This window comes from Pleuronectes platessa, chromosome 10 (genome assembly GCF_947347685.1).
Source record: "Pleuronectes platessa chromosome 10, fPlePla1.1, whole genome shotgun sequence".
Lineage (NCBI taxonomy): Eukaryota > Metazoa > Chordata > Actinopteri > Pleuronectiformes > Pleuronectidae > Pleuronectes > Pleuronectes platessa.
The window spans coordinates 13,243,258-13,260,860 of NC_070635.1; the positions used below are offsets into that span (position 1 = coordinate 13,243,258).

The 17,603-nt window shown below is 42.6% G+C and overlaps 2 protein-coding genes across 11 annotated transcripts in view; one reads left to right on the plus strand and one right to left on the minus strand.

Annotated features, from left to right (window-relative positions):
- hdac9b (histone deacetylase 9b) overlaps window positions 1-10,333 on the minus strand; it is a 52,183-nt gene extending 41,850 nt beyond the window's left edge. For 3 of the 9 annotated variants that reach the window (XM_053432012.1, XM_053432011.1, XM_053432007.1), the window contains exon 1: window positions 10,144-10,333. The gene's annotated coding sequence lies outside the window, so the exon portion shown is untranslated. Of the gene's footprint in view, window positions 1-247; window positions 581-10,143 lie in introns of those variants that run through there. The other 6 variants (XM_053432010.1, XM_053432009.1, XM_053432005.1 and 3 more) reach the window with 5 other exon arrangements.
- ankrd28b (ankyrin repeat domain 28b) lies at window positions 648-15,812 on the plus strand. Of its 2 annotated transcripts, none has more exons than XM_053432003.1 (28): window positions 648-901; window positions 4,678-4,761; window positions 5,251-5,329; window positions 5,852-5,922; window positions 6,011-6,211; window positions 8,032-8,119; window positions 8,551-8,693; window positions 8,859-9,071; window positions 9,338-9,416; window positions 9,502-9,616; window positions 9,835-9,917; window positions 10,000-10,063; window positions 10,153-10,221; window positions 10,306-10,446; window positions 10,619-10,730; window positions 10,820-10,846; window positions 11,399-11,473; window positions 11,561-11,762; window positions 11,852-11,939; window positions 12,026-12,143; window positions 12,272-12,491; window positions 12,767-12,854; window positions 12,946-13,029; window positions 13,171-13,316; window positions 13,460-13,542; window positions 13,700-13,782; window positions 13,940-14,031; window positions 14,217-15,812. In XM_053432003.1, the coding sequence occupies exons 1-28, from the start codon at window positions 875-877 to the stop codon at window positions 14,498-14,500; spliced, it is 3,159 nt and encodes a 1,052-aa protein (XP_053287978.1). In that variant the 5' UTR covers window positions 648-874; the 3' UTR covers window positions 14,501-15,812. The 2 variants fall into 2 exon arrangements, with proteins under 2 accessions (XP_053287978.1, XP_053287977.1); XM_053432002.1 differs by lacking the exon at window positions 648-901 and adding an exon at window positions 4,024-4,598.
- Window positions 15,813-17,603: the final 1,791 nt, after the last annotated feature.

Here is a 17,603-nt window from a genome sequence, read left to right on the forward strand (position 1 = left end):
CTGACTCATTGTGTACTGTGTGTACTGTTTATTAAATGAACAATAAATCAGCTATTTAAAGATATTGCCTTTTTCCCTTGCTTCATTAAGTTGACAAAGGCTTGGGAGAGTGTGACAGGTGTTTTTAAGGAAAGGCCTACGTCTGCTGAATCTTGTCAAATTAGCACAACATGACAGGTCTGCTTCATCAGCCTCCATGGGGCCCATTAATCATGCAGCCTGGTTTTTCTGTCAGCAGTGTGGCTACCTCCAGGAAGATGAGTCACGGGCCAGGTGGTGGTTATCTGTCCGGGGAAGCCTCCTCTTCCTGGGAGAATAGAGTTGCCTCCTCTGCGGTGTTGCTCTCGGGTTTTAGTGCATCTTCCAGATGAGTCACACTGTGTAAATAGAACAATACGCAGCTGTAGCTTAGCCACATAGCTCCGTGCGAGTATCGAAATGTCGCAGTAAGCGTGTGCTGCAACATAAGTTCACTTCACGTCTTTTAAATTTACAAACACTGTCACTCACAGATATTTATTCTGACGCGAACGTTGTCAGCGACGCAACATCCAGCACGAGCGCGTCTGTCACAGAGCGCTGTTTGGCAACGGCCAATCAGGAGCCTGGTTACTGGCTCGTCCGGCGCGTTTGACCAACGGGATCGCGTCTCTTTGCCGGGTGAAGTATGGTGGCGGCAATGTTGTGGAGTTTCCGCTACTCGTCTGCTGTTCATGCCATAGGTTAGAGAGCTAGCACAAGTAAGCTAGGTTAGCGTCGCGCCAGGCCTCCAGCGAACCAGCGGGAGAGCGACCGAAATCAGACCCAGCTATTCGGGAAGGAGACGACCACCCCATTTATGTGTCTGCATGAGAACAGTTAAAATCCCAGAAATATGGTGGTTCTCAAAATTCGAGACCAGGTAAGCGGTTGTTGTCGCAAGCGGACTGAAGTTTCAGCTAATGCTGGCCGGCTAACGTTCAGCTAGCTGGCCCCCCGATTTCAACACTCGCCAGCGGAATGTAATTGGAGTCTGTCGGGCTATTGACCGAAACGGAAGCGTTTCCTCAAGCGCTAAATAATAAATAGTGACTCGTGAGGTGAACGGTAGACATTGGGCTTCGGGCTAAATCATACATGGAGTCATGTTCTTGGTCGATGATTGGTGGCATCACATTTACACCGAGACACATGCTCAAGCGGTGACTGAGTTGTAGCCAGCTAATGGTCCCATGTTTTATCACCAGCAATTAGCCGGAGCCGGTGCTAGATGTGAAAAAAAGAAATAACAACGCCAAACTGGGCTTGAGCTGTTGCTTCCAAGTGATTCAGTGTTTTAACAATTGCCACCATCATGTTGTATGAGGTGACTACCCTAACAACCAACGCGATCTGTTGATTGTATATGAATATATATATATATATATATGTTTCCTATGTGAGTTTACATCAATTAAATGTCTTCGATCACAAGAATATCATGTATATCCCCTTATTAATATGTTAAACAACTCAACCAGTTATTGCAGCAGTCTAAGACGAAGCTCTTGACCAACATGCATGTATTTCTACTGTGTAAGTAGTATTCATGCAGGTAAACTGCTGTGTAATGGTTATAAACGCGTGAGGAGACTGGCACTGTCACAGTTTATCAGACGTGTGTCCCCTAACGACATTAACCACTTACAATCACCTACGTGTGAAAACGAGAATAGCTGTGTGTTGTCACTCGGAGACGTGTTTTGTACATGCCTGCTATTCTTGTAGCCTATGTACGTGCATGCGTCTTTCATTGTGTGTGTGCTTGAATGATCGTGTGCCTGCCTGGGCTCCTGTGAGCCAGTGGAGTTGCCAAAGAGCTGTCTCCATGGTGATGGTATTAACTAGGCTGGCCTGTACTAGGAGAGGAGGTGCACACTGCACAGTCGTGCAGCCAAGGAAGCATAGAAAATCTCCTACACCAGTCGTGCAGGACTGAAGCGCTGAAAACAACAAAATGCAGATTTGTCCCTGTCACTGTGGGGGGATATTCAAGTGATCGTCAAAATGTGACTGTGTACGAAGCACAAGTGGCTGCTTGTTTCTCTGAATTCATCCCCAGTCACTCTTAACCTTTTATTGCTCCCGGCAAATATTCATGGTCATTATAATAAGTGAATGAAAGGATTGTCTTATGTTTAAAGTGAGTGTAAGCTACTTACTCCCTTGGATGGTAATGGTGGTCTTTGTCTTCTTAATTCGTAATACTTACTGAGCATCGGTTCTGCTGAAATTAATCATGTGGCCCAATTAGTACCAGTGCAAAACATATTATGTCATATTAGTGCCAAGACAATTCTTTCAAGAAAATATCCTTCCTATTTCACGTATATGTAAACCTAGAATGGTCGCTTGAAATAAATTATATACATTTTCTTACATTTGTGTAAAACCAAAGACTTGCTGCAAAATAGTTGAATTTATAACATGCAGAGCAGACAGTACATATAACAGTAGTACAGTATTGCTCTCAGCCGAAGGGGAAAGGGTTTGACTTGAGTACCATGTGAATGGCCCTGGATAATAATGTGGTTGTGAGCCGCTGAAACACATTGAGAAGCAGCTCAGACAAAATGAATTGCATCCAAACATAATTGGTTCTACTTCATGGTGTTTGTCAAGCATGTGGCCTGAACTGTTCCGTATGAACTAGATGTCTTCTGCACGTGAGGTATATGAAGCTACACGGCTGCACATTAGCTAATTAGCTTGCCGGGCAGCTTGGTGGGTTAAATGAGGTATGAGATCTTGATGACCAAATGTACTCTGCACGCTTTATCATTCTCAATCTATGCAGAAAGAAATTCAGCTGGTGGGATTGGTTGTATGCAGATTTCCCCTCTCCAGCTCTTTCAAACAAAGGTGTAGTAAAGACATTTAAAAGGCAATACAAGTTTTCATTCTAGCTGAATATTGCAGCAGGTGATTTCAGACCCGTGCTGACTTTTGGCACTTGGTAACTGGAACCTCCTGCTTCGTTAGCTCACGTTTTGTTTTGGGTACTTGGGAACAAATTGCTCATTCTGAGCTTGTAATTGCTCCCATGTAATGGAAGTGCTAGATAATGGCTCACCTGACACACGACATTTAAGTATCACCTAAATTCACAGCTGTTACTTCTGCAGCTTTAAACTCATCGTGATAGCTTAATTAGTTTTTTGTAATAGACATTTAACTAAAGTCAGGAAAGGGTTAAGTTTTTGTGCAAGCCGGGAATGTTCCATCTGGGTCTTTCATGGGTTACCAGTTGCAGACTCTGGAAGGGATCCCCTGCCCTCACTGTTCTCCCCATCCATGCCAGCCTCCTCCCACAGGGAGTGGAAAACTGCCTGGTCGTACGCTCTGCTGGTGTTATAGTGGATCTGATAGGGGAGCACAACAATAAGCACAAACATAATCGAAACACAAACTGTTTTACTGTTGATAAGGGCATTGATTTCAGCATTATTTTGAAATACTAGATAAGTAAGAGATGTAACATTGTTTAATGAGGGGGGAATGCTAGAAGCTCCTAAGTGGTGATAATCTGATCTGCAGCCAGTTTGGTGTTTTGTGAAGGACCAGGGCGTCCAGCATTGATGATAATAATTCTGAATTGTCTCTGGGGCCCCAGACTATTTGTTTATGATGGATGTGCCAAAATGATTCTTTACCAACTAGTTCATAACGAAACTGTGCTCTCTCTGTCTGTGGGTTCTCGGTTCCAATTCAGTCTTTAGGGACCTTGCGGTTGTTGAGAGAGAGCCTTCTCTTACAGGAAGTATTGGCAAAAGGCTGCAACACTGTCACAATGAATCACTTAAGTTACCCACACATGGATAAATATTGCTTTAAATGTTTATGGTTACAATTACATGTCTCTCAAAAATCACAGTTAATCTTCGCCGTCTTATTTTTTAGTTTTTAATTAAACACACGAGAATGTTTTTGCAAAGTTAAAATGTAAAATTATCAAAATATATAAAGATACAAAGCAGCATTTCCCTTATGTACACTCCCTAAGAAAGGTGGAGCCAGCGAAAGCACTTTGTAAGAAGCCAGAGCAGGAACGGCATGGTCCTTCGTCAGACTTCACAAAGAGAACAACTTTCTCCTTTACCTCGGATTGGTTTTCGAAGCCCTGTTTGACTTTCATCATTTTTGCCACTTGTTGAAATAGAGAAGAGGATCAGCTGTGGATAGTTTTCTCCAGAGGCCGGTCATGTCAAAGTCAGTCATATGGAGCACATGGTTTCTGGACCTACATTCTGAAGATCGTTTTACTTCTCTCTATTCCGCGGTGTGGATGTGGTTTTCTCGCCGACCGACGACACAGTACAAAATTAGAAAGTGTCTGCTCAGCGTTTTGTCAGAATCGATCCTGACAGTCTGCCTCCATCGTCGTCTGATTCGTGGAGTCATCGTTTTATTGAAGGCCTCAGTCTCTGCCCTTTTATCAGGGTTTTAAAACACAAATATTAAGGGACTTTTTTTAACAGCCTACACATGATTGTGTAATCTCGGAGCAAATGAGTCGTGTGTGTATTGTGGTGCTTGATGACGAGGATCCAGAAGTCTCTTTACGGTCTAAGGTCTCCGAGGTCTGACTGAATTGTTATTGTTTACTCAAATTTTAGACTGTTGGAGTTTTAGGTCTGACTCAGTCTCTTTCTTTTACAGCCTGCTTTGCTGAAAGCTATTTTCAATGTGGACCCAGATGAAGTACGCTCACTCATATTCAAAAAAGAGGATGTGAATGCACAGGTAATCCCAACAGTCTCTACTCTGCATCCGTTTCCTCTTATTATTGTTATACTTTTAAAACATCCAAACAACACTGATTTTTAAACCTCTCATGCATCATGCAGCTCTTTAAATTAATAGCCACAGAGTACACAACAGCACATTCTTTATGCTCATTTTATTGCATTCCTTCAAAGTTACTGTTTTGTAAGACCAGATGTTTGTTTCAAAGTATGGCTGGTTTGTACTTGTTTCACTGGAAGTCTTTTCTAGTTACTGAATTTATTTTTCACACTTTTTTATTACGAATGTACAGCTGTTAACAGTAAATTCCAAGTTCTCCTTACCAGCATTGTAATGTTACCAACCGCAAAGAATAGGTGCGGTCATGTTCCAAAAGATCCGGACCGTATCGCCTTGTATAAAGTAGAGAAAGACTTTAAAGTTAAGATGTAATTGCAAGCTGTTTTCACACTTTAATCACAGTCTCTTCTGTTCACATTCCTACAGGACAATGAGAAGCGAACTCCACTGCATGCTGCTGCCTATCTCGGAGATGCAGAAATTATAGAGCTGCTGATTCTTTCAGGTATGGGTTTTAAAATGGAAGCTTTGAGTTAAAATCTAATTCTATTACATTATTGAAATGGTGTATTTGGTTTCTCACATTGAGCTTGTCTAAATATTTGTTTTTAAATACCAGACAGATATGACTAAATCATACCAATTTTAGAAGTGTGGTTCTTCATGGTATTTTTACCCACTTAAACGTTAGAGAACATCTTAGAGCAATGTCCTGATCACCTGTTATACTCAGTACCATGCACACAGGCCCTTACATACTTGTTTTTCTTTTCTCAACTTTTCTCAGAGCATAAAGGCATATTTCAAATGTGGAAATCAGCAGAATATTGTTGTGGCCAGATGGTGCATCTGTATTCAATATAGTGAAATATCTCTATGCGCACCCTGTGTAGTCTGCTCTCTCTTACAGGTGGAGATGTTACAAAAACAGTCAAAAGCCTTTAATCATTGTTGAAATGTAGCTCTAGATATAGTTTAACTTTATGACCTTCAAACAGTCTCACCACCAATGCCCTGTGACTTGTAGGTGCCAGAGTAAATGCCAAAGATAACAAGTGGCTCACTCCTCTGCACCGGGCTGTGGCCTCCTGCAGTGAGGTATGTGAAATGCTTCTCTTAATCTCTTATCACATCCACGCTTTACACAATCAAACAGCACACACCTAATTGTGTTTACTTCCTGCAGGAGGCTGTCCAGGTTTTGCTGAAACACTCAGCCGACGTAAACGCCAGAGACAAGAACTGGCAGACGCCACTTCACATCGCCGCGGCCAATAAGGCTGTACGCTGCGCCGAGGCCCTCGTCCCGCTGCTCAGCAATGTGAATGTGTCGGACAGAGCAGGCCGGACTGCGCTGCACCATGCAGCCTTCAGCGGCCATCTGGAGGTAACTTTAAGCCCTAAAGCAGGCGTGTTCAATTCATATTCTGTGAAAATCTCCTTAAGCAGTAGACCAGTACATTGATGCACAAAGAGAGCTGAACTGCAGGGATTATTAATAGTAAATTTCTCTAATGATGAATAAACGCTACTTAAAAATATATATTTACATTGCAGCATAGCTTTTTACAATATGAAAGGAAAAGGGTGGCTTGATTATCCCCTCGGTTTCCCCTCTTCTTCTTTGAACAGCTTTAAATCCCCCTCCCCCCCTTTCCTCTCGGATCTCACTCACTGACCCTCATCTCTGTCTATGTATTAGTGACCTCACTCTTGTCGGATTCATTTCTGGGCTGTACTCTAAGAGGTGCTTAAATACCTTTTTAGTATGTATTTATTTTAATCTTAATGGAGACAAAAGCCACATTGATTACCTTCAGAGACAAAAGCTGCACCGTCAGCAATAGAAGGATCGTTGCTGACTGCGTCCTTTATCGGGTTTTAAAGCTTAAGTCATCTCAGTGTTCATATCGACGGATACGGTATTATCCTTCCCTCTTGAGAACATGTACCACTTACATTATTGTTGAACCATCATAACAGGGTTGATGTTGAGTGTGTTACCTTGCTGTTTCTGACAGGAAGTGTTTCTGTGTGCCTCACGAATGTGTAAACACAGTGGGCATTGTACCGTACAGGACAAATGAACAATGGCTTCATGTTTGCTCATTTAACATTGGTGAGATGAAACAACCGACTTCCCCATATAGATCTTCCTCTGTAACTCATCACACACAGAGTGGTTAGTTTGAGAAGCATGAAGTCAGCTGTTCCTCTCCCTGTACCAATGATAGGCTTTCTTTTTTTATGTTTAAGTTCTCATGTTTTTACGTTCCATGTCAAGAGAGCAATTTTAACAGCCAATAAAGCTATTTGTACCCACAGTATCTGCTGTCCGCTGTGTGGTCTTACTGGTTTTACATTCCGTTTTCACAAAATATCTGAGCTTTAGCCTCTGCTGCATTAGTGTATAGTTAAACCTTGATTAGGTCCGGTGACAATAATAATCCCATTTGATCCGTGAGTCCTTTGCACAAATCCAAAACCAGGTCAAACTGGAGAAACCACAACAAGCGGTGTACCCGCTCCAATGAACCAGTCAGAATTTGTTTAAGAAATTAACAAATTTGCAGATAATAGCTTTTCCCCGCATGGTTGCAAACTGATACTTCAGGCAGTCAAGACATAGTCGAGAACACTATGTTCACAAACAGCGCTTGCCCAATCACGTGCCTGCATGCAAATAAATCATTGCCTTCATATACTTGCAGGCAAATTATTTATCTTGAGGGTGAAAATGTCTTGTCCGATCATATGTTAATGCAAATCAGTTTATAAAAAAGTTCAGAGTTTAAGTTGTTTTAAATACAAATACGGAGATGAGGACATGCAGCTGTAACCTGAGTTCAGTGTCATAACATATGCTGAAACATGGATACCCTGTGGAAATGTATTGCTCAATATCTTGTTGATTCCTGTGTATTCAGTATATGCAAGTTTATTGACCAACATTTGCTCTGCTATTTAAAAAAGAAATGAAACCCATGTGGAAGCTGATCTTATTCATCAGATCAGACTACACTGAAGGTAGCTGTACTCTTGTATGTGGTGTAGACCAGAGGATCAATCTGTTTACTCCAGTATTTAGGCATTAGACACCACATCTACACAGTGACTCAGTTGTATAAGATCTTGTAGAGTTCAGGTTGTAACCTTCCATGACATGTTTCCTGATTCTTCCCTTTTTATTCTTATTGCTGCTTTTAGATGGTGAGGCTGTTGCTCTCCAGAGGAGCAAACATCAATGCCTTTGACAAGAAGGATCGGCGGGCAATCCACTGGGCAGCCTACATGGGTAATAAATGTTTTTTTTTCTTTCTTTTCTTTAGGAGCTCATTTCATCTTGTATTCAATGAAAGTGTCCACGATGTCATCAGTGAAGAATTGTTTCTACGTTTTTCCCACCCCTACAATTTCACATCGAAATCTTAAGTTATATAACTTTTTTGTTTATATACATATATATATTCAGTTTGAGATCTGATTCATTGAACCCATATCAGAACACATTATCTTTTGTATATGCATTTGTATATTTTGTATCATGCATTTAGAAAATACATTTAACACTCAACCTTCAAACTGTCATGTTAATTGTCTGTACAGTAAAAATCCAGTCTGCAGCAAGAACGTTGCCCAGCGCAGTCGAATATGACTGGATGAAATACATAACAAACTCTTGATTACATGTTCATGTAACTAAAATCCCTCTCTCCTCTTCTTCAGGGCACATAGAAGTGGTGAAGCTGCTGGCATCTCACGGAGCCGAGGTGGCCTGCAAAGATAAGAAATCGTACACCCCCCTACATGCTGCAGCCTCCAGTGGAATGATTAGTGTTGTCAAATACCTCCTGGACTTGGGGGTGGATGTAAGTTCCACCCACATGCTCACTGTCATTACACTGCGGACACCGCAGGATCTTATGATCTGATCAGGAGGGATGTGTTCTGAATAGCGACTCAACAGTTTTCTATGTTATGTGCTATAAGAGTCAATTTCAGTGCTTTAACTCTCCGTTTATCCTGCCTTCTAGATCAATGAGCCCAATGCATACGGCAACACGCCGCTCCACGTGGCCTGCTACAACGGGCAGGATGTGGTGGTGAACGAGCTCATTGAAAGTGGAGCCAACGTCAACCAGGTGAACGAGAAGGGCTTTGCACCTCTGCATTTCACCGCCGCCTCGCGCCACGGGGCACTTTGTCTTGAACTGCTCGTCTGCAACGGTGCTGACGTCAACATCAAGGTGAGTGAAAACCAGAAAGTCTCCTCATGATAACTTGCAGAGGGCCTCATTGTGGTCTAGGAAATTTAATATTTATTTATAATCAAGAAGCAATGATTAAACAGCCACACATGTTGCTTGTGTGATTTTAAGTTTTTATTTGTGTTGTAAAGTATTTGGGCTAAAACGTAACTACCTTTTTTCTATTGCTCGATTATGTGTTCTACATGTAAAAGCCATAGTAATGACCAACGCTGTGACACCGCCATGTTTTTCTTTGACTCCAGAGTAAAGATGGCAAGACTCCCCTCCACATGACAGCCATCCACGGGAGGTTTTCTAGATCCCAAGCAATCATTGAGAATGGTGAGCTCCTCGACAAATTCGGCCTCGCTGGACGATGAAACTAAAACTACTTCTTGCTAAGTGCTTTGTTGGTTTCCTCCTGAAGGTGCTGAGATTGACTGTGAAGATAAAAACGGAAACACACCACTGCACATTGCAGCCCGATACGGACACGAGCTCCTCATCAACACCCTCATCACCAACAGAGCTGACACGGCTAGGTAAGTGAGCCCGGGCCTGCACCTTTTTCAGCAACGGCTTCAACATTGGGAAAGAGCTGCACGTTTAAATCTCTCCAAAGCTGACAGGCCTCGACCGTTATGTAACTGCTGCACCGGATTCTGAACGATCTATAGAAAGTTCCTGCCTTGAGTTTAACACCAGGGGTATTTAAGTGATACTGGCTAAATCGGCATTATTGTGCATTCTTTTTATTTAGACGAGGGGTTCACGGGATGTTCCCACTGCATTTGGCTGCTCTCAGTGGATTTTCTGACTGCTGCCGAAAGCTCCTGTCTTCGGGTGAGCAAATCTATACTGTAAAATTTCACATACAGTTAACAGTGGATGTAGAATCTTGTTCATGATATTTCACACTGTGCAGGCTTTGATATTGATACTCCCGATGACTTTGGAAGGACCTGTTTACATGCTGCAGCTGCTGGAGGGTGAGTACACCTGATAAGTAGGTCTAATATTAACTAAGTGTTAAGATAAGGTTTATAATATCATTGTGTAAATCTCTTACCCCCTGTAGAAACTTGGAATGTCTCAATCTCCTCCTCAACACGGGTGCAGACTTTAATAGGAAGGACAGCTTCGGCAGGTTCGTACTATTTCTCAGTCAAGAGTTTGTTTCAGTCCCTCAGTGAAATTTGAACAGTGCACTGAGCCATGTTTGCTTTTCCAGGACCCCGCTGCACTACGCCGCTGCCAACTGTAACTACCAGTGCCTGTTTGCACTGGTGGGCTCAGGGGCCAGCGTCAATGACCTCGACGAACGTGGCTGCACTCCCCTCCACTACGCCGCCGCCTCTGACACAGATGGAAAGTCAGTATACTTATTAAACTCGGTGTATTAGGGGGGTGTTGGCTGAGTGGGAGGCGGGTTAGGTTTGAAGGTTTGATGGATGAAAGCTGCACTTTGCATCATTGGTTATGCTAAGTAACAGTTCAAAGATGATCTTGTTTCCTTGACAACAGCCTCTTTGTTGTGCGTGCAGGTGCCTGGAGTACTTACTGCGGAATGATGCAAATCCAGGGATCCGGGACAATCAGGGCTACAACGCTGTGCACTACGCCTCGGCGTACGGACATCGCCTCTGTCTGGAGCTGGTGAGAACTTCACTCCACAGTTCATGAAATAAAACAATCAGCAGCACAAGATGTCTGTTTTCATCACTGCTTCACCCACTCTTTTACAGATTGCAAGTGAAACACCTCTAGATGTGGTGAGTAGATTTAGTACTTTTTGGGGATGAAACCTACCAGTGGGCCAAGTTGTGATCATGTACTTCCAGTACTAGGATTCTGTAACCCCATCACTCGATTACTTGCCACGGCTCAATTACTGCAGGTCACTTTAAAAGTTCTGCAAAAATAGCTGCAACCAGAAACCAAACAAACACCTCATGCCAACAGACAGGTTTAGAAAGAGCACTGCATTAGTATCTATAAATCTGAAGTAAAAGATACTGATAATCAATTAAGAAATTTTCGTGCAACTGAGTCTCGAAAAGCATGATTTCATTATTGTAAAAAAGTTAACACAGACACTAAATGCAAGTTATATTCATGTTTTTAGGGAATTTCTCTTCGTCCATTACATGTATCAAATATCATTTATTTCAGAAGCTATTGACCTTCACCCACAGATGGATCAGTATAAAGTCTGAATGAGATACTTCTGACCTCTCCACCTGTCGCACAATAGTCTAAATGTCCATGCAGCAGATTCCATAGTGAATATATGTGACAGGTTGTAACTTGTGTTATTTGTTCAGCTAATGGAAACCTCAGGGACAGACATCCTGAATGACTCTGATGTCAGAGCTCCTGTCAGCCCCTTGCACCTTGCTGTGAGTATGAAGTATTGTCAGTGTATTGGCATTATCCTCACTCTCAGTTCCCTTGCGTTAACTCATTCATTAAAATGTATCTGTCAGGCGTACCATGGTCACCACCAAGCTATGGAGGTGTTGGTGCAGTCTCTGCTGGATCTTGATGTAAGAAACATCCAGGGACGTACACCCTTAGACCTGGCTGCTTTCAAGGGTCACGTCGAGTGTGTGGATGTTCTAATCAACCAAGGAGCCTCCATCCTCGTCAAAGACTTCACCCTGAAGCGAACCCCCATCCATGCTGCAGGTGGGGACTTCATCAATTTGCCTACGTCCGACTTTTCACATCTGAACACAGCACGATGAGAGATGCTAACTGGCTCTTTTTCTTTGCAGCTACCAACGGTCATTCAGAATGTTTGCGTTTGCTGATTGGAAATTCCGATCTTCAAAGCGCAGTAGATATTCAAGATGGGAACGGACAGTAAGTGCAGTTTGTTTGTGATTCAGTTTTTTTCACTTTATCTTCTAAATTAATTGTTAACGTAACTTTCTCCTGTTTTTGGTCAGAACACCTCTGATGCTGTCAGTCCTGAGTGGACACACAGATTGTGTTTATTCTCTGTTGAATAAGGGAGCGAGTGTAGAAGCCAAAGACAAGTGGGGGCGGACGGCCCTGCATAGAGGAGTAAGGACATGTCCCTATTCCTACATACCATACATATGAACCAAAAAATGTTCACCTCTCCTCTTTCACTCAAATCATCATTCAGTGTTTAACATCAATCGTGAGTAAACTCTGCCTTCTGTCCCCAGGCAGTGACCGGTCACGAGGAATGTGTGGAGGCCTTGCTTCAGCACAGCGCCAACTTCCTGGTGCGAGACTGCAAAGGGCGCACACCGGTCCACCTGGCAGCAGCCTGTGGACACACTGGGGTACTAGGAGGACTGCTGCATGCTGCCCAATCAGTGGAAACTCTCCCCGTCTTAACAGACAACCATGGCTACACCCCACTGCACTGGGCCTGCTACAATGGTACACAGATGAGGCTTAGAAGACCTCTTAAAATCAATTTAGATATGGGCATGTTAAGCACTTAAATACAGAGATACTGTAGTTAAGTGACTATTTAAATTTGAGCACTTAAGGAAGTGTGGATTTAATAATTGTTTTGTGTTTCATGCTTGTTTTTTAAGTCTTTTTTTTTTTTGCCATTTCTCAACGCACCCATTTTTTTTTTTTAAAGGCTTTATAAAGCACCTGGAGATGACGGCCAATGCATTGAGTGCTTTCTGTTTTCTTTCCTGCAGGTCACGATACATGTGTGGAGGTTCTGTTGGAGCAAGAAGTTTTTCACAAGGCCGACGGGAATTCTTTCAGCCCCCTCCACTGTTCTGTGTAAGCTCCTCTTCCGACCTCTGTTTCCATCAGCGTACGTGAGGAAAGAATCTTAAACAGACTAAATAAATGTCTCTTATCTCTTCTTTAGGATCCACGATAACGAAGGTGCAGCTGAGATGCTGATAGACACTCTGGGCCCTGCCATTGTCAATGCCAAAGACAGTAAAAACAGGTATATGTGGTCATTTATAGCAAAGTATAACAAGATTTGCAGCAAGATTTGCAGCTATAATCCTGTTTCACAAAATATAATATTTTGTGAAACAGGATTGTTTGATTTAATATGAGCCTTGTTCTCGTGTTCTTTGTGCAGAACACCCCTGCATGCAGCAGCCTTCACTGACCATGTGGAGTGTCTCCAGCTGCTGCTGAGCCACAACGCTCAGGTCAACAGTATCGACACCACAGGGAAGACGTCACTCATGATGGCTGCTGAGAATGGCCAGACCAATGCTGTCGGTACGAGAGTTTTTCACCTTTAACCAGCAGCCTTGGGAAATCCAACTGCGGGATGTAATAGTTGGTGCAGTGATGAATAGGTGAACACTGCTGCAGTGAATAACTTTAACTTTGCTGTTCTTTTCCTGTGTTGCTGCTGTTAGAACTGCTGGTGAGCAGTGCGAAAGCAGATCTCACTCTTCAGGACGCTGTAAAGAACACTGCACTTCACCTGGCCTGCAGTAAGGTGTGTATGGCCACATGGTGGCACCGTACTCACATTCTACAGCAGTAAATTTACATTATGTTCCAGCAAACATGTTATAATACTGTCATCTGAGTATTTTCTGAGCTACTGTATATGGTTGTTTTAACATGTATTGCTCTATACCTGTCTTCTACAGGGACATGAAACCAGTGCCTTGCTGATATTGGAAAAGATTTCAGACAGAAACCTCATAAATGCCACTAATGCCGCCTTACAGACGTATGTATCACCTGTATTACATCAGTGTCTTGTCTTGTGCTGCATCTGAGTGGTGTGTGATGGAGTGGAAGTGTTATTCAATAATGTAAAGACTTGAATTATTCACACAAACATAATAACCAAATGGAAAAATGTTGACTTGACTTCTTTTTTTAAGGCCTCTACATGTGGCTGCAAGAAACGGTCTGACTGTGGTGGTGCAAGAGCTGCTTGCAAAAGGAGCCAGTGTACTTGCAGTGGATGAAAACGGTAAATTCAATTCTTTATATAATATATCACCTACATATGCTACACAACATTGAGAAGTGAGCACAACAGAACATTTTATCCTGTTAACCATACAGTCGCTACTTTATCGTTCAGAGACGTAGTAACAGTGTTAGAAACTGAAGCTGTGTGTGACCGTCATAAAATGTGCAACGTCATTGTTTCAGGTTACACACCCGCCTTGGCTTGTGCCCCCAACAAAGATGTTGCAGACTGCCTCGCCCTCATCCTGGCCACCATGATGCCTGTGTCCCCCTGCGCCCCGGCACCCACCCTCCCTTTCAGTGCCATTAACCACTACACCACCAGCCCCTCCAAGAGCGTCACCTTCGACAGCCTGCCCGTGCTACGCGGCGAGCACAGCTCCTACTGCAGCTTCAACAACGTCAGCCATCACGAGGGCTTCTACAAGGACGAGGAGCTCAACGACTCGGATTCAGAGACGTACTGAGGGACAGGAGGAGGAGATGGAAACATAAACACACACACACACACTGTGTCTTAATAAATCACCCACCGCCAGCTTTGGAGGGCAGAAGAAGAGAAAAGCCCCCACAGGAGCCTTAAAGAGTCCCCCCCCCACCCCACTTAGAAAAGAGAGCAAGCGAGGGAGGAGGTGCAGCAGGCTGGCCCACACTCATCCCGACCTCATCCAGCACCAGGTGTCCTTCCAGCTGATACAGGACCTTAGTAACCTCTGCTTTACGGACACTGACTTGTTGAGTGCTTGTTGGGCAGACAGCGACATTTGTACGGCAATAACATGCTGAAGAGGGATGGTAGCACTTCACCGAGAGCTAGACTGACAGGGACCAGAAGACGCGGATGCATTTTAACCCAGTTTTAATTGTGTACATGAGATTGAGAAGTTAATGGGTATATCGGTTCGTCTGGGAAGAGAGATTTCCTTTTTGAAATTTTGTTGGGGATGGAGTTAAATACCGCACACTACGTTTGTCCGAATGCGCTTGTATTTCAAATCTGTAAGTCATACAGGGGGAAAGTCATTTATTTTTTGAGATCAAAATTTTAATATTCCCATGTTCATGTCTTAAACTCCTTATCCTCTAGGGAAAAAGAATCTGAATTTCTGACCTGAGTAATTTAAAAACATTTGATATGTGCAACAGGTTATTTTTAAGTTGATCAACCGTACCTTTGTGTATTGACTTGTCCACTGCGGTTTAGTCTTTCAAGAATAAATTATTTGTGTACGTTTGGTTCCTATTTATGTGTTTTATTTTGTGCCTTCATTAGTTACTGAGCGCAGATGGGTGTGTAGAGGCAGCTGTGATGCTCACTAGGTAAGTAATGAAACGACTGTAAGAAGCACTGATCCAACACTGAGCTACCTGACGCTCGGCTTTGTGAGGAGAAACACTGTAAACCAATGACAGGGCAGCGTTTGATTTTCTTCTGTTTGAATGAATTTTTCTTTTGCTCCTATATTAGTCAATGTTTGTTGACAGGTTTTGCTTGCTTTAACTTCAGAAAAAAGAAACCACTCGATTCTACCGTGATTCAAAAATCCCGTTTCTGTCTGTTGAGAAATAATTTTAACTGGAAATATGTACAATACATTTGCTAGCTTCATTTGAATGGAAAAGATTTTTGTTTCTTTTCCTGGCTTTTTCTTGAAGAAGGATGAAACTAGCATGTATATAGAAATTGTGACTGTGAATTCAAAGCTCCAGTGAATTCTTTCATTACTGAGATTGCTGTATATTTTATGAGTAATAAAGAAATGAGTTATTTAATAATGACCATGAGTCTTTATGGGGTATTGGCTTTACCTGTATTAGGTTTATTTCACATGTGAAGCAGCTCAAGTCTTTTCCCAATTGACATTTTTATCACAACAGTAGGTAACCTCCACAAACCTCCAGTTTGTGCAAGTTCACACCTCATGAACTAGTTCAAAGTTCAGTTCATACAAGTAAACATGAATAGTTCACGTTCATAGTTCATCATTTCAATTCTGATCTAGTTCATAGTTTTAAGGTGGAAAGTGAGAATGAAAGACTTAACTTGTTAAAGAAAACCTTGTCGTTCACTACCCATAGATATATATAAAGGCTTTCTATGGGTAGTGATGGACAAGGTTTTCTTTAACAAGTTAAGTCATAGATTTGAGACATAGATATATATAAAGCCTTTATATATATCTATGTCACTACCCCTTGCCTTTACTGTCGGAATCTTTATCAGACAGTGTGTAAAAATCCCTCTCGGCTTTCTCTTGCTGTCTGTATATGAGACCGAGAGCTGTTGTGTTGCAGGTATGGCCTGCCCCTTTAAGGAAAGTTTTCACAGTGTGTGGCATAGTGCACCTGGGTATTGTGGGTAAAGACGCTAAAAGTGTGTGTATAAGGAGAAGTGACGGACCGCCTAGAGGTGATGCAAGTGTTGCTCCTGCTGTATATCCGAGAAATAGAGGGGCCGCATTCCAAGTAAAGAAACATCTCCTCCTCCTTCTTCACGGAGCGGTCCGGACGGCTGGTTACCGGCCAGACAGCGAGCCAAGATAACCAGTGACAGGGGCGGCTCCTGGTACAGGCGACATAGGAGACGGATTTATCATGAGGTGACACATGCAATGTAAAACAATACATTAACGTCACACCATCATCCTCTAACCCCGGGGACGCACCGGAGGTAGAAGCGCTTCGAAAAGCGGTCTGCTTCCTTTCCTCGCCCATGGTAAATACTTGGGCTGTTTGCACCGGCAGCGTAGTGCTGGGAAGAACCAGGAAGCTCCGCGGCCACACACACACACACATAATCTCCTGTGAAGACCAGCATCATTTACCCCTGAACCAGCGCGGAGAAATGATGATGATGATGAAAAATTAAATATAAAAAAATTAAATATAAAAAAAATAAATTAAAAATTAAATTAAATAAAAAAATTAAATTAAATTAAATTAAAAAAAACTGCGCGCGCACATCCTGCGCAGAAGCCCATTGCGCACATCCTGCGCAGAAGCCTACTGCGCACATCTGCGCAGAAGCCCATTGGCGTGCAGTTTTTTGTTTTGTTTTTTTTTCAATTAAATTTTGTTCCCTGTTTTTATATTTCATTAAGTTAAACTTTCATAGTGTAAGATATTTTGCAATTAATAAGTGAATTCCTACCAACTTAAAGAGTTCAATATATTTCCAGCTTAAAGATGGGGGAGGAGTGGGATTCGAACCCGGACCCTTGTTGTTGGAGAAGGGACGCTCTGCTAACTAGGGCCACACAGCCTGATGATTGCCGAGGAACTAAACACAGTCAAAAGATGGACAAATTGTCATGTGTTTGTGTCCTTGTCATTTATATAAATATATTTCGTACTTTACTACATATATTTGATAGCCTTACTTAAAAGTTACTTTTATATTTTTGCCTTTTAGATACTGGATGATTGTTAGAGAATAACCCAGTCCGTTTTCCAACCTTGTCTTTGAACGCCTTACAAGAATCACAGTCTGCTGTGATGTCCTGAGGCTGCCCCCTGCTGGCTGCTAGGTTCCTCTGCTGCTCTAGCTTGGTTTGTGCAGCTTTTGATTAA

Coding starts and splice junctions, on each gene's coding strand:
- ankrd28b (XM_053432002.1), top strand. CDS start 4,527: ATGAGTCGTGTGTGTATTGTGGTGCTTGATGACGAGGATCCAGAAGTC. Junction 4,762..5,250: donor AAGAGGATGTGAATGCACAG/GTAATCCCAACA, acceptor ACATTCCTACAG/GACAATGAGAAGCGAACTCC. Junction 11,474..11,560: donor TCAGCCCCTTGCACCTTGCT/GTGAGTATGAAG, acceptor TGTATCTGTCAG/GCGTACCATGGTCACCACCA.